This window comes from Lepidochelys kempii, chromosome 8 (genome assembly GCF_965140265.1).
Source record: "Lepidochelys kempii isolate rLepKem1 chromosome 8, rLepKem1.hap2, whole genome shotgun sequence".
In the NCBI taxonomy this organism is placed as follows: domain Eukaryota; kingdom Metazoa; phylum Chordata; order Testudines; family Cheloniidae; genus Lepidochelys; species Lepidochelys kempii.
The window spans coordinates 7,212,131-7,225,651 of record NC_133263.1 but is presented as its reverse complement, the minus strand read 5'-3'; the positions used below and the strand labels follow the sequence as shown (position 1 = coordinate 7,225,651).

General features: G+C 55.4%; 1 protein-coding gene across 3 annotated transcripts in view; it reads right to left on the bottom strand.

The window, feature by feature from the left end:
- Positions 1-13,521, bottom strand: part of PDGFRB (platelet derived growth factor receptor beta) — a 56,025-nt gene that overhangs the window by 18,965 nt on the left and 23,539 nt on the right. For all 3 annotated transcript variants that reach the window (XM_073355344.1, XM_073355343.1, XM_073355342.1), the window contains 9 exons: positions 12,226-12,299; positions 9,805-10,101; positions 9,019-9,285; positions 7,723-7,850; positions 6,287-6,461; positions 3,162-3,354; positions 2,754-2,869; positions 1,481-1,607; positions 107-318 (listed from right to left, as the gene is read on the bottom strand). In XM_073355344.1, coding sequence (XP_073211445.1) covers positions 107-318; positions 1,481-1,607; positions 2,754-2,869; positions 3,162-3,354; positions 6,287-6,461; positions 7,723-7,850; positions 9,019-9,285; positions 9,805-10,101; positions 12,226-12,298 — 1,588 coding nt within the window. In that variant the 5' untranslated portion in view covers position 12,299. The remainder of the gene's footprint in view (positions 1-106; positions 319-1,480; positions 1,608-2,753; positions 2,870-3,161; positions 3,355-6,286; positions 6,462-7,722; positions 7,851-9,018; positions 9,286-9,804; positions 10,102-12,225; positions 12,300-13,521) is intronic.

Sequence of the window (13,521 nt, the reverse complement as noted above, 5' to 3'; positions counted from 1 at the left end):
AGCAGGCTGCAGACACTAGTCCCCCAGCCTGGGCTAAGTTTCCACCCCACAGCAAACAGCGCAGAGACCTGCACACCTGGGACAAAGCGAGTGCCAGCCAACTCACCATGTGAGACCAGGGTGATGTCCTGAAAGTTACTGCCCAGGAGGTTCTGCACAGAGCATCTGATGAGCAGGGGTTCGTCCACCCTGCGGAGCCGCAGTGTGCTGTTCACTCTGTAAACTTTCAGTGTCTCGTGGTACGTAGAGATGGTTTGCAGGTTGATCTCCTCTGAGTTGTTCCCCAGGACCCTGGTGGGCTGCTCCTTGGTGCCGCACCTTCCAGTTGAAAAAGCCACACATGGGAGACAATCCCGGCTGCAGGATGCTGCAGGATGCTGTATTATAGCTGTTATAGCTCGGCTCTTTGTGACCCTGCCTGTGCCCTGTAAATGCTTGCGGATTACAGCTCTTCCTCCAGTGAGCTTCCCTGCCCCGCTGACTTCCCTGGCGCTGCATCTCTACTAACACAGAGCTCTTTGTTTGGTCTCATGCTCCATCACTGATAAGCTGGGGGGACTCAAGTGAGCCCCATCTCAGCTTCTGTTTTGAGGCACTTGTTCCAGCCCCTTTCCTCGTAAACAGTAAGTGACACAAACGAATGGCGAGGGCTGGAGGGAACAAGCCGCTGGGCTCCATTTCTCGCAGCACAACACGCGGATCTGCTTGTACCTGTGCAGCTCCGGGAATGGAGATTGAGAACAGTGCACTGCTGCGGCAGAGCCAGCAGGGGGAGCACCCACTGATTTTTGTGTGTCCCATGAGAAATAATATCTGGGCCTCACAGAGGATGTTAGAAAACAAAAATGGGAGATTCAAGACTGGTGAGGACAAGCTGTGCCAATCTGCAGCAATAGGCCAAAGGTCAGCCCCTAAGTGACCTGATTCACATGTGCTGTGACTGCTGCCTATCACATAAGCCAGCCTCCCGTCTGTCTGTCCATATTCACCTGTTGTCTCTTGTCTTAGACTGGAAGCTCTCTTGGGCAGGGACTGTATTTTTGTTCTGTGTCTGTACCCCTAGTGCACTGGGGTTCCCATCTGTGGCTGGCACTGCTAGGCACTATGGTAATACAAATAATAACTGAGGTGAACAACCAGAGCTCCGTCTCCTTTACCCCACTGGCAGAGATCTAAACCCCTTCAGGACTGAGATTATGGAGCACTAACTAGACACACAAGTGCATCAATTATACAGTAAAATTCAGTCCCAATTTTTCCCAACAGGAGACACGGTAAGCGAGGTGTGGGAGGTCTGGGCATGGGACGAAAAATGCCTAGAGATGCCCAGTTCCCGGTTTCTCACAGCAGGAAGTGCTACAGGGCATGGTCCAGGAGCTTTGGGTGAGAGGACACCCACAACTGTCAGTCCCATCCTCGCCCAGCAAGAGGTGCTTTACACACTTTTCCATGCCTGCACTGGGTCACCAGGCCCCCTCACCCTTTGATGTCGTTGCAGGTGAACCACCTGAGCTCCGGCTGGGGCATCCCTTCAGTGGAGCACGTGACGGTCTGCTCCCCACTGCTGGCATTGCTGTTCTCCTTCAGCGACAACACATTGGCGGGCACTGGGAAGGGAAAAGAGAGAGTCAGCCATTTGCTTTGCCGGCAGGAGGGGAGCAGGAAAGCCTCCCTTTTGGAGCCATGCAAGATCCCACCATGTGTTTGGAGAGAGACTGCCAGGGGGCAGGAACTCATCCATGCTAGAGAACATGAGTGAAGTAAGTAGTCACTCTGCAGAGGGCCAAGGAGGGGCCTGGGCTGGTGGCCATGTACACAGCTATGGTCCCTTCAGCAATAGCTGTACAATTTGAGGGCCCCCAGCCACTGGAATGGAGGATGAGCGTGTCCCCTCCCTTGAAGTCCATTGCTGGAGGCAGAGGGTGAGCCGAGGTGGTGCGGGCAGTAGGTTTCCCTCCCAGACTGCCCTGCTAGCTTGTGGGGGACTAGCAGGGAACACTTCTACACCTCAGATGGGCTGCGATTTAAGGGGCAAATTCAGACACAGTGTAAGTGGGGTCAGTGCCATTCTGCTGTGTCTGCTAGACCTGCACCCATTTCACGACGGGCCCCCGAGTCCCGCCGCGCTGGGAACGTGTTATGCCCAGGGAGGGTCGACAGGTTTCCAGCAACATGTTTTTTTTGAAAAAAGGCTCTTTGAGCAAAATGAAAAAATGTTTTGGTAACACACGTCGGGAGTTTTGAAAACTGGGAAATTTGACTGGAAATGGTTTCTGAAAACTACAGATCTTTTGTGGTTCTGGTTTTGTGGTTCTAGGGAAATAAAAAAAACACTGGAAATTAAAAAACAAACAAACAAACCCCAAACCAAAAAAAAACCTCCACAACTTTCTCCCACAAAATTTCCCGCAAAAAACAACTGGCATTTTCGGACTGTTTTTAGGCAGGAACATACACTTGCAGTACATAATGCCACCTGACGGACCAAATGTGAAGCATTCACCTGCCTTTGATTGTTTGTTGTATGCACATGGCAATAGTATTGCTTAGTTTCAGTAGGCAGTGGTGAATCAATCCGAGACATTTCGAGTGAGGGTGTTGTCTGCTTCCGCCTGTTGTTCTGACAAAAATGACCCAAAAAGGCTGCAGTCAAAGCAGCCAGGTCTTTATGTCCCGCTGTGAATTGTGGCGGGAGCTGCTAGGACCCTCTCTAACCCGCAGTGTCTCAAAGGTCGTTGGTGCCGCCTCCTCACCGTTAATTTGCAGGTAGAAGGACAGCTCCTGCGTGTCATCCTCATGGGATGCCCGGACGGTGTAGAATCCCCCTTCTTTCTGCTTCACCCGCACCAGGGTCAGAGTGGTTTGGTACCTGGAGGGAAAAGGATCCCAGAGCAGTGAAGATGGGAAGACACTCTCTGCTGCCCAACAGGCGTACTGGGGTGAGTCGCTCCCATCCAGCCGAACCCTGAGGCTGGCACAGAAACCGCACAGCAAACGGTCGAGTCAGGATCAATGTGGAGGACCCCCCACCACGTTCTGGCTGGGCACAGAGAATTCCCATCGCCCTGCTCCACTCAGGATGGGAACGGTTGTATCGCTGGGCCCTTGCCACACCAATCTCTGGGGGGAGGGCTGTGTCCCACCCACCGGGGCCGCCTCACCTGGTTTCCGACAGGTTCTTGCTGGTGATGGCGAATTCGCTGCTGTTCCCCACCCACAGAGTCTCATTGTCCTTCAGCCACAGGATGGTTGGCTGCGGATAGGCCTCGATCTGCACCTGGATGGTGCGACTCTTGTGCACCTCGGCCAACTCGATGTTGTTCAGACCAGTGTGGAACCTCACAAAGCCACGCTCTGCAGAGGGTTCAGAGAGGGGCAGGGTCAGCACCCCCATCCCAGGGCCTGCTCCCAGGAAAGGAGAAGGAGCAGGAGCAGGGAGGCTGGGGGGAGACAGAGAGAAGGGTGGGAGAGGGTAGGGTTGCCAACTTTCTACTTGCACAAAACCAAACACCCTTGTCCTGCCCTCCACCCCGCCCCTCCTCTGAGGCTCTGCCCATGCCCCACCCCTTCTCTGAGGCCCAGCCCCCCACTCACTCCACCCCCCCCCCCGTCGCTTGCTTTCCCCACCCTCACACACTCGCTCATTTTCACTGTGCTGGCTCAGGGGGCTGGAGTGCAGGAGGGGGTGAGGGCTCCAGCTGGGGGTACGGGCTCTGGGGTGGGGCCAGGAATGAGGGGGTTGGGGTGCAGGAGGGGGCTCCGGGCTGGGGGGTGGAGCAGAGGGGGTCAGAGTATGGAAGGGAGCTCTGAGCTGAGGCAGGGCGTTGGAGTTGGGGGGGTGAGGGCTCTGTCTGGGGATGCAGACTCTGGGGTGGGGATGAGGGGTTTGGGGTGTAGGAGGGTGCTCCGGGCTGGGACCAAGGGGTTTGGAGGGTGGGATGGGGAATCAGGGCTGGGGCAGGGGGTTGGGGCATGGGGAGTTGTGAGGGCTCTGGCTGGGGGTGCGGGCTCTAGGGTGGGGCTAAGGATGAGGAGTTTGGGGTGCTCCAGGCTGGGACTGAGGGGTTTGGAGGGAGGGAGGTTGGAGGGAGGGGGGATCAGGGCTGGGGAGGAGGCTCAAGGGTGTAGGCTCAGGGCAGTGTTTACTTCAAGCAGCTCCCGGAAGCAGTGGCATGTCCTTCCTCCGGCTCCTATGCAGAGGTGTGGCCAGGCGGCTCTGTATGCTGCCCTGTCCACAGGCGCCACCCCCGCAGCTCCCATTGGTCGCGGTTCCCGGCCAATGGGAGCTGTGGGGATGGTGCTTTGGTGGGGGCAGTGTGCAGAGCACCCTGGCTGCCCCTACGTATAGGAGCTGGAGAGAGGACATGCCACTGCTTCCCAGGAGCCACGTGGCATGGAGGCTAGCAGGGAGCCTGCCAGCCCCGCTGTGCAGTGGCACCAACTGGACAGTCAAAAGCATAGTGAGCAGTGCTAACTGGAGCTGCCAGGATCCCTTTTCAACCAGGACTTCCGGTGCAAAACCGGACACCTGGTCACCCTAGGAAGGGGATCTGGCTACTCGCTATATGGATACACAACTCTATTTGTTAAGAGTAGAGATGGCCCAATGCCCCTGAAATCTCGGGACAATTTGATCTGGATCCAATCTTTGTGCCTCAGACCCGTCTTTAGTTGGAGGATGGTCCTTCCAAGGTCTGTGTGGGGTCCTCTGGAGACCGAGGGCTTCTAGGAAGCCAGCAAAACTCACAGCAGGAAAGGAGTTTGTTATTCTCCCACAGTATTTTTGCCAGCAAGTTAAAGAAGTATGGATTGGATGAATGGACTATAAGGTGGGTAGAAAGCTGGCTAGACTGTCAGGCTCAACAGGTAGTGATCAAAGGCTTGATGTCTAGTTGGAAGCTGGTATCAAGAGGAGTGCCCCAGGGGTTGGTCCTGGGGACAGTTTTGTTCAACATCTTCATTAATGATCTGGATGATGGGATGGCTTGCACCCTCAGCAAATTCGCGGATGACACTAAGCTGGGGGGACAGGTAGATATGCTGGAGGGTAAGGATAGAGTCCAGGGTGACCTAGACAAATTGGAGGATTGGGCCAAAAGAAATCTGATGAGGTTCAACAAGGACAAGTGCAGAGTCCTGCACTTAGGAAGGAAGAATCCCACGCACCGCTACAGGCTGGGGACCGACTGGCTAAGCGGCAGTTCTGCAGAAAAGGATCTGGGGATTACAGTGGATGAGAAGCTGGATATAAGCAGTGTGCCCTTGTTGCCAGGAAGGCTAACAGCATATTGGGCTTCATTAATAGGAGCATTGCCAGCAGATCGAGGGAAGTGATTATTCCCCTCTATTCGGCACTGGTGAGGCCACATCTGGAGTATTGCGTCCAGTTTTTGGCCCCCAACTACAGAAAGGATGTGGACAAATTGGAGAGAGTCCAGCGGAGGGCAACAAAAATGATTAGGGGACTGGAGCACATGATTTACGAGGAGAGTCTGAGGGAACTGGGCTTGTTTAATCCGCAGAAGAGAAGACTGAGGGGGGATTTGATAGCAGCCTTCAACTACCTGAAGGGGGGTTCCAAAGAGGATGGAGCTCAGCTGTTCTCAGTGATGGCGAATGACAGAACGAGGAGCAATGGTCTCAAGTTGCAATGGGGGAGGTCTGGGTTGGATATTAGGAAACACTATTTCACTAGGAGGGTGGTAAAGCACTGGAATGGGTTACCTAGGGAGGTGGTAGAATCTCCATCCTTAGAGGTTTTTAAGGTCAGGCTTGACAAAGCCCTGGCTGGGATGGTTTAGTTGGGGTTGGTCCTGCTTTGAGCAGGGGGTTGGACTAGATGACCTCCTGAGGTCCCTTCCAACTCTAATCTTCTATGATTCTGAAGGGGCAGGTTTCACTCAATAAAATCCAGTTTAAAATGAGAGGAATTACACACATGAGGCGAGTGTGTTTGGCTGAGCCAGCTCCTGTGTCCTGGGGAGGCTGCAGCCGAGCTCCAGCCACATCTCAAGGGGCCTCAGATCTCCTAGGCCCAGCATGGACGAGTAGCTCATTGTCTCTTGCCCATGGCTATAAGCAAAATGCTGGGGTTTTCTTACATGGGGGAGTAAGTGAGGGTGAGTCTAGGCCTCTTTGGGGGGCGGGTGAGTGACTTTCTGGGAGCAGGGTTTGCCAGGGCCATGTGGAAGAGGGATGAAGCCAGGCCTGCGTGGCATGGGGAGAGAGAGGTTGGAGGGCTAGCTGGTGCCCAGAGCTAGCTGGCCCTGAGGGTGTGGCAACACACCGATCACGTTGACCTCAATGTCCTTCTTGTCCATATTCTGGAGGTAGACCTCGGAGACGTGGCAGATGTAGGTGCCGGCGTCCTCCAGCTCTGCGTTCTGGATGGTCACGGTGGAGCGGATGTCATGGCTGGATCCAGGCAAGAAGGCCATCACAGGCTCCACGGCCTTACCTGCCTGTGCAGGGGAGAGAGGAGACCCCCGCCCCGTGAGATCAGCAATGACAAGACCGCCAGGCCAGGGGAGCACTGGAAACTGGACCTCCCCGTGTGTTTGGATCAGCCTGCGTATGCAGTGGGGACCCTCAGCCTTCTCCAGCTGAAGAACTCACTGCAGGGTCAGGCATGAACACAGCTCTGGGCTTGCCCTTGTCCTGGGGCCCCAGGGGCAGGAGCACTGGAAGGAGCTCCCTTCAGAGTCCACTGGCCCCGCTCCCTAGTCACTGCCAGAGGTCACTCTTCCCCTGAGTGGCAGGGTTTGTAGAGAAGGGGCGAGCGGCTCTCCCACCTCGCCCGGGCTCCAGTGAGCAGTACTTCCCCACAGCTCCCCGTCCTTCCTCAGTCTACTTGAACTCAGCCGTGCATTGCTGGCCCAGCCAGCTGCGGGAGGGAGCATTGACCAGCGGGCCGAGTCCCCCACAGAGGAAGGATGGCCCAGTGGTTTAGGGCACTAGCCTTGGACTTGGGAGACCTGGGTTCAGTCCCCTGCTTCACCCCACACTCCCTGTGTAACCCTACATAAGCCACATAGTGCCTCAGTTTCGCATCTGTAAACAGGGATTACAGCACTTCCCTACCTCCCAGTGGGGCTGTGAGGTGTTCAGGTAGGATGAGGACCAGATACATACCTTAGACAGACACAGTTCATGACCTTGCAATGCAGGGGTGCAATGGCTTTACCCAAAAGGTGCAGGGTTTAGACCCACCACAATCTGCCCCCTGACTTCACCCCCACCTTCCAGGTAGCCAGGGCTGTGTGCTGCATATGCCAGCTAGGTCAAAAGCCCAGGACTCCCAGCTGCTGTGGGGCATCTCCTCCCTCTTGGGCTCTGTGGTGGACGTGTGATGGTCTCATGGGCCAGAGCCCGACAGCAATTTAAACCCTGAGAGCTGCTCTCTCAGCCAATGCACCAAAGTCTGAACTGGGGCCCTCCAGAGCTAAATCCATGAGTCTCTGAAGCTTGAACTAAGGAGCCAGACTCTCAAGCCGAAGCCTGTAGCAGACTCACAGACTGTGTCAGGCGGGCACCGAGGGAGACACATGGCGGGTGGCCAGATGGCAGCTGTGCACCCCCTGTGGGAGCCGAGTCCTGGGGCTCCTGCCGTGAAGGGGGCAGCCCGGCTTGACACAGATGTGGCCTTGGCCCGCTATCTCCTGGCACAACCGGCAAGGGGAGGAGCTGCCAATCTGGTTACAGAGCGTGGGCTGCAGCACTCACCTCCTGGCGAGGGTAAAACCAGCTGAAATCGACCACTTCGTTGCCGCTTACAGTGCACATCACAGTGATGTTCTCGCCTTGCTTCACCACGGTCTGCACCGCGCTGATGGAAACATTGAGGGACGAGACTAAAGAGGAGGGAGGGAAACAGCAGGGGGTGAATCATTGCTTGGGAGAGCTAAACCCTAGGCAGCTGGCATGCGGGGACCACTACCTCCCACCATCGTCTCATGGCTTCCTTGTTCTCCCCGTCTGTCTGCATCCACCTGCTGTCTCTTGTCTCTTACTCAGCCTGTAAGCTCTCTGGGGCAGAGACGGCCTCTTTGGTCTAGGACTGTGCAGTGCCTAGCGTTACAGGGCTCTGGCCACTAGGCTTTATTGCAAATACAGTGGAAAAAAAGTACAGTGGAGTGAGGCAGGGGCATAATCTTAAAGAGATCCTGGGGAGCCCAGGGACCTCCGGGGAGCCAGGGAATTCTCCGGGGGAAGCAAAGAGGAAGCCCTTTTCTCGATGGAATCCAGCGTGGCTCTGACGTGTTCCACCTTGTGCCCATTTTACCGCCCTGTGAGACCGTTCCCTTCCCCAGGAGCTGGAGCTGCGGGCTCAGCAGGGAAGGAGTGCGTGGACCTGCACTGAGCACTATGCCTGCCGTCAGAGCTTGTCATTAGGAACGGCTCAGGGCAGGAGGGACAGGGGGTCTGCAGTCCTGAGAGGAGAGCCTGTTCCTCTGGGGGCGCTGCTAGAGCACTGTGGTGGAAACTCAGAACAGAGTGAGCCCAGAGGCCTGGCTTCTGCTTTTATTTACCATGGTACATGCTCATTATGGCAAAGCCAATGGAGAGCCACTGGGGTAAACGAGAGCAAAATGTACCCCATAGAAAGCAGTGCCCGAATCCTCTTTCACCCAGGAAAGGGCGGCCTCTCCAGCAGGGCCGCAGCCAGAACACAGTGATGCTACACCATACACCAAGCCACAGCTCACGCTGAGGAGAACAGACGTGCTCCTGAGACAGAGAAGCGACAAAGGAGGAAAGAACGGGCACACCACTCCAGCCAACAACTATGTCTCCTCCAAGACTACACCTGACACTTCTGTGGGAAAATCTGCAGGGCAAGAATTGGGCTCCTCAGCCACTTAAAAACTCACCAGTGACCCCCCTGGACAGACACCATCCTCACAGCAAGGGGCAGCCGAAGAAGATATTTAGCTGGAGAGAGGCTGAAGCTGCCTTTAGACAGATCAGCCCAGACCCCTCTGATCCATCCCACCGGGGCAGACCTAAGAAGTGGCTCACCCTGGATTCTGTAGACGTAATACGCCTCAGAGTCCGCCTCCCGCTCATCTAGCGTTGCCCGGCAGATGTAGGTCTTGTCTTCGAAGAACCCCTTGAAGCCTTGTTGCCTGTCATAGACTGCGGGAATTGGGTTCTCCACCTTCCTCTCATAGAGAGTCACCCTGGCTTGGGGGTCAGTGACGCGGCACGGGATGGTGGCCTCACTGTTGCCGGTCATGAAGATGAATGATTCCTCGGAGGTTGTGGGGAGGAAGACCAAAGAGGGGTCTGCAGAAGGGAAAGGGGGAAGGCAATCCAGTTACAAGAGAGACAGGAGAAGAACTTGCTTTGCAGCCCTGATTGCAACTTCCCACGAGCCACGGGATGGGACAACACCTCTGCTTGGAGACGGATGTGCTAAACTCCCGGGACGTTTCTCTCCCGAAGCTGCTGGGGTTATTACTAGGGACATGTCCCATCGGGGCTGCGTGCCTTGTTCTCCAAGACGTGAGTTTCACTCACTTTTTCTTTCCAATGATCCTCTCCTACCTGGGGGCCTATACTTCTCCCGGTCTGCACCAGGCCCCTGCGCTGGGGGTGGGGGGCTGCAGGGGCACTTCGATGCAGATAGGCGACTCCAGCCTCCCACGTATGTCGCTCATTCTCTTAGGTCCTGTCGTCCCCGCAGCCCTACTGCAGAGCAGAAGAACCCCCCTCTACCATCTTCAAATTCAGCCCCATCCTTCCACTGCCCTCCATCCCCCAGAGATGCACACAGAGAGGGGATGGGGGTGCTCTGTCCCCTACCTGGCACAAAGACATAGACGGCCTGTCTCTCCGCGTGCTTCTGGTTCTGGGATTGGTTGTAGGTGCAGACGTACTCCCCTGTGTCAAGGCCTGTCACGTTCCAGAGTGTGAGCGTGCTGGAGAAGGTGCCGTCTCTCCACTCTGGCGACGCGGCTATGGGCTGCGTGTCCCGTTCCCAGACCACCTCGGCCTCCCCCGAGCATGTCAGTGAGAAGTTGCTCAAGAGACTGAGGATGACTTCGGGGTTGCTGGGTGAAATGTACAGCTTGCTGCTTCCAGACACCGCAGCTGGCAAACCTAGGAGAGAGCGTAGAGAGTAAATCAGAGTGGGGCAATGGAGCCACTGAGCTCAGTGGGGGCTGGATCAGAACCTAGAGCAGGAGCATTTGGTTTGAGAGGGTAAGTAACCCATTGTGGCGTTCAGGAATGACCTCACGGCTCCATCGCTACGGACTTGGAGCTAACTGTTGCCACCATAGGCTGAGATCCATACAGCAACACGGGTGCTCCCTTTGCCGGCTTCACCGCAGCTCTTAATACACATGGACTCTTGCCGCTGCCACCCGGCCTGGGGTTTTCAGAACCGACCAGGGGATTTAGACACACAACTCCCGTTCATTTGATTGAGAGTGTGTGTCAAAATCCTTCGGAGCCCGCCCCCCCAAGCCATTCACGTTTTGGATGGAGCCCCCACACCTGTCATACCTGCCATCAGCAATAACCAGACCATCCGAATGAATACTTCTCTCTGGGGATCTCAAAGCTCATTGCACTCTTTGATGCATTTAGCCTCTCAGCAACACTAGGTGGTAGATAAGTTTTATTACCCCCATTTACAGATGGGAAAACTGAGGCCCAGCATGAATAGAACCCAGGTCCTCCTGACTCCCAGTGTTGCGCTGTACCTAAATGACCACCCCCCACATGTATGAGGTAACAGTGCACCCCAAGGGACTGTAGAGCTCAGTTTTCATGTGAACATTTGGGATGGGATGGCACAGATGGTGAGTGTGCAAACTGTCCAGGTGTGAGTCAGGTGCCAGCCTTTGAAAACTTGGACGCTAAAAGTTTGTGCACTGAGCCAAATTCACCATCTTGCGGCATGAGGCCTTTACACCTGCCCTCGGGATCGTGGAAGGGAACTTTTGGGGTGGACAGTGCTGTGAGAATCTGGCCAGGGAGCACCCGAGGGCCCCTCACAGCCTGCTAATAGCTGTGCTTCCTATGAATCCCCTTGCTCTGGTTTATTTGCCCCAGAAATGCTGAGTCCAAGAGCTGTGTTTATAGCCAACAGTGCACGTGTCACAGAAATGACCCTGGCCCTGATGCAAGTTCACCTCACTCCCTCCTCACTGAGGGCCCCAGATGCATATTCTGAAGGCCCGGAAGGGTCCTGCATTAGATGTGACAGGTCGACCGCTAGGGAGCTCCCTCCCCATCAGCTCTGTTCCCATGGGGCAGTGTGGGAAGAGACATGGATGAGGTTGGACCATGGTGTTTAACAAAAAAAAAAAAAAAAAGGGGGGGGGGGGAAGCAAAAATAAACTTTCCAGGAAATCCTTTAGAAGCAATACAGAAGGCAACTTCTTCCTGAATTGTTTCCTGTGCCACTCCCTGTCAGCTCTTCCTTGCTGACGGCTTCCTAGCTGCCCTCTTTGCTCAGACTTGCCCCTACACACCTGTTCCTGGCAGAAGAAGCACGCTGGAACTGGAGGGCGCACACAGTATTCCACTCAGCACCCTGCCACCAGGGCTCCTAAAGCATTGCGCTCCCATTGGCAGGCGGGGTGCAGCTGGGGGGGGGGGGGGGGTCCCTTGCTGAGCTACACGCACCTCCCTGGCCCAGAGCAGTGAAGAGAGAGAGAACAATTTTTGAAGCCGAGTTTTTGCACTATTGTGCATGTTACCTGGGAGGGGAGATTCAGTGAGCCGGGGAGCCTGGAGCAAATGAATGTGGGGATACCTGCCTCATCCCCTGCTAGCGATGGCAGCTGAGTCCTGACTCAGCTTCTAAGAACTGTTCATCCCTAGGCTGGCAGAGCACCTCGGCTGCACTTTGCAGCTCTCCCCACAAGGCTGCGTGAGAGACACGCGTGTAGCCACTGGAATCCTCCTCTCGACTCATCTCACATGCATCAAAGCCCTGTAGGAAAAGGAAATTGGGCCCTGATTTGGACCAGAAATGTGTGACACTAGCCCTTTAAATATGAATGCTGGTGTGGGTGTTTGTCTGCCTGTGTGTGTGTATGAGTGTGTGTGTGTGGATGTCTACGCATGGGACTGTGGGTGCACAGGTGTGTGTGTTCATCTCAGCCCCACTGCCCCCCATCGCCCTAATCATTCTGTCCCCAAAGCGGGAAACATCCTTGGAGAAATCATCCGTCAGCAAAGAATCACCCTCATGCCCAGCCATACGCTCACCTGCGAGGAAGAGGAGGAACATCTTCAGAGCTGGAAGGAGCATGGTGGGGTTCAGCTGCACTGCAGGCCGCATCCTGTCCAAGGCAACCCACAATTAGTGCAATGACACCAGAAAGGACTCCTAGGTCAGCCCCCATCTCCCTAACTATACTGTTACCCGTCCCTTCTCAGCCCCCAGACCAGCTCAGTGCAGCCCCCAGGTGTCTGCAGGGAGCAGGACCTTTTTATTTCATGTTTCCAAGGCACTTGGCTTGTTTGAGGATGATGATGGTCCAGGCTTGTGGAGTTTACTCCCCTTCTCAAGTCCCCCTCGCTGAGGGCCCTAACCCCACCATCTGCCCCCAGACCCCTCTTGAGACCTATCAGGCCGCAGGTGAATACACCAGGCAAAAGGACCCATCTTTGTTATTCTGACATCCCTTTGGCTGTTGACTCCCCTCTTCTGGATCCTATCCCTGGGGCGGTCTAGGTGACTCTTCCAAACACACAGGCAGGGCCTTGGCAGTGAAACCACCAGGAGAAAACTGAACAGGGGCTGTGTCAGGGCATCCCTTGCTGGCTGCCAGCATGCCAGGAGTGTCATGTTTCTCTCCAGTCTTCTGAGGCCACTGGTCATCTCAGGCCATGGTCCAACGTGAGCTTCTCTCTGTCTCTCACTCTTAGCAGGCCTACCTAGTTTCCCTCATTCTGGAGTCACATAGAGGCCAACTCTAAAGCGTCTCTTGTGAGCAGGGATTTTGCTGAGTGTTTCAGTGAAATGTGTCATGTCTTGCTCATTGTTTGTTTGAAATCTCAGTCCTTTGAACTGGACCAGCTGCAGAGCCCTGCTCTCTCTTCCTCCTTTCCTTATTCTCTTCTCCCCTTGGTCAAGGGTTGGGGAGAAAGGTGGACCCTGGGATCTTTTACTCCTGAAAAATCTAACTTTTTGTTGAAAAAACGAATAAATTTTGGGTGGTTTGGGTTTTCTTGCAAAATATTGAAAGTTTCGGAGGAAAGCAGACCTTACCACACACATTTTCACTTGGTTAAAATCCTGAGTTTCCCCCACTCCCCCACCCCCAACCCCAGTCTGGAGCCCCCTCCTGCACCCCAAATCCCTCATCCCTGGCCCCAGCCCAGAGCCCACACCCCTAGCCAGAGCCTTCACCCACCCTGCACCCCAACCCCCTGCCCTAGCCCAGAGTCCCCTCCCACACCCCAAACCCCTCATCCTGACCCCACTTCAGAGCCTGCACCCCTAGCCAGAGCCCACACCCACCTCCTGCATCCCAACACCCTGCCCCAGCCTGGTGAAAG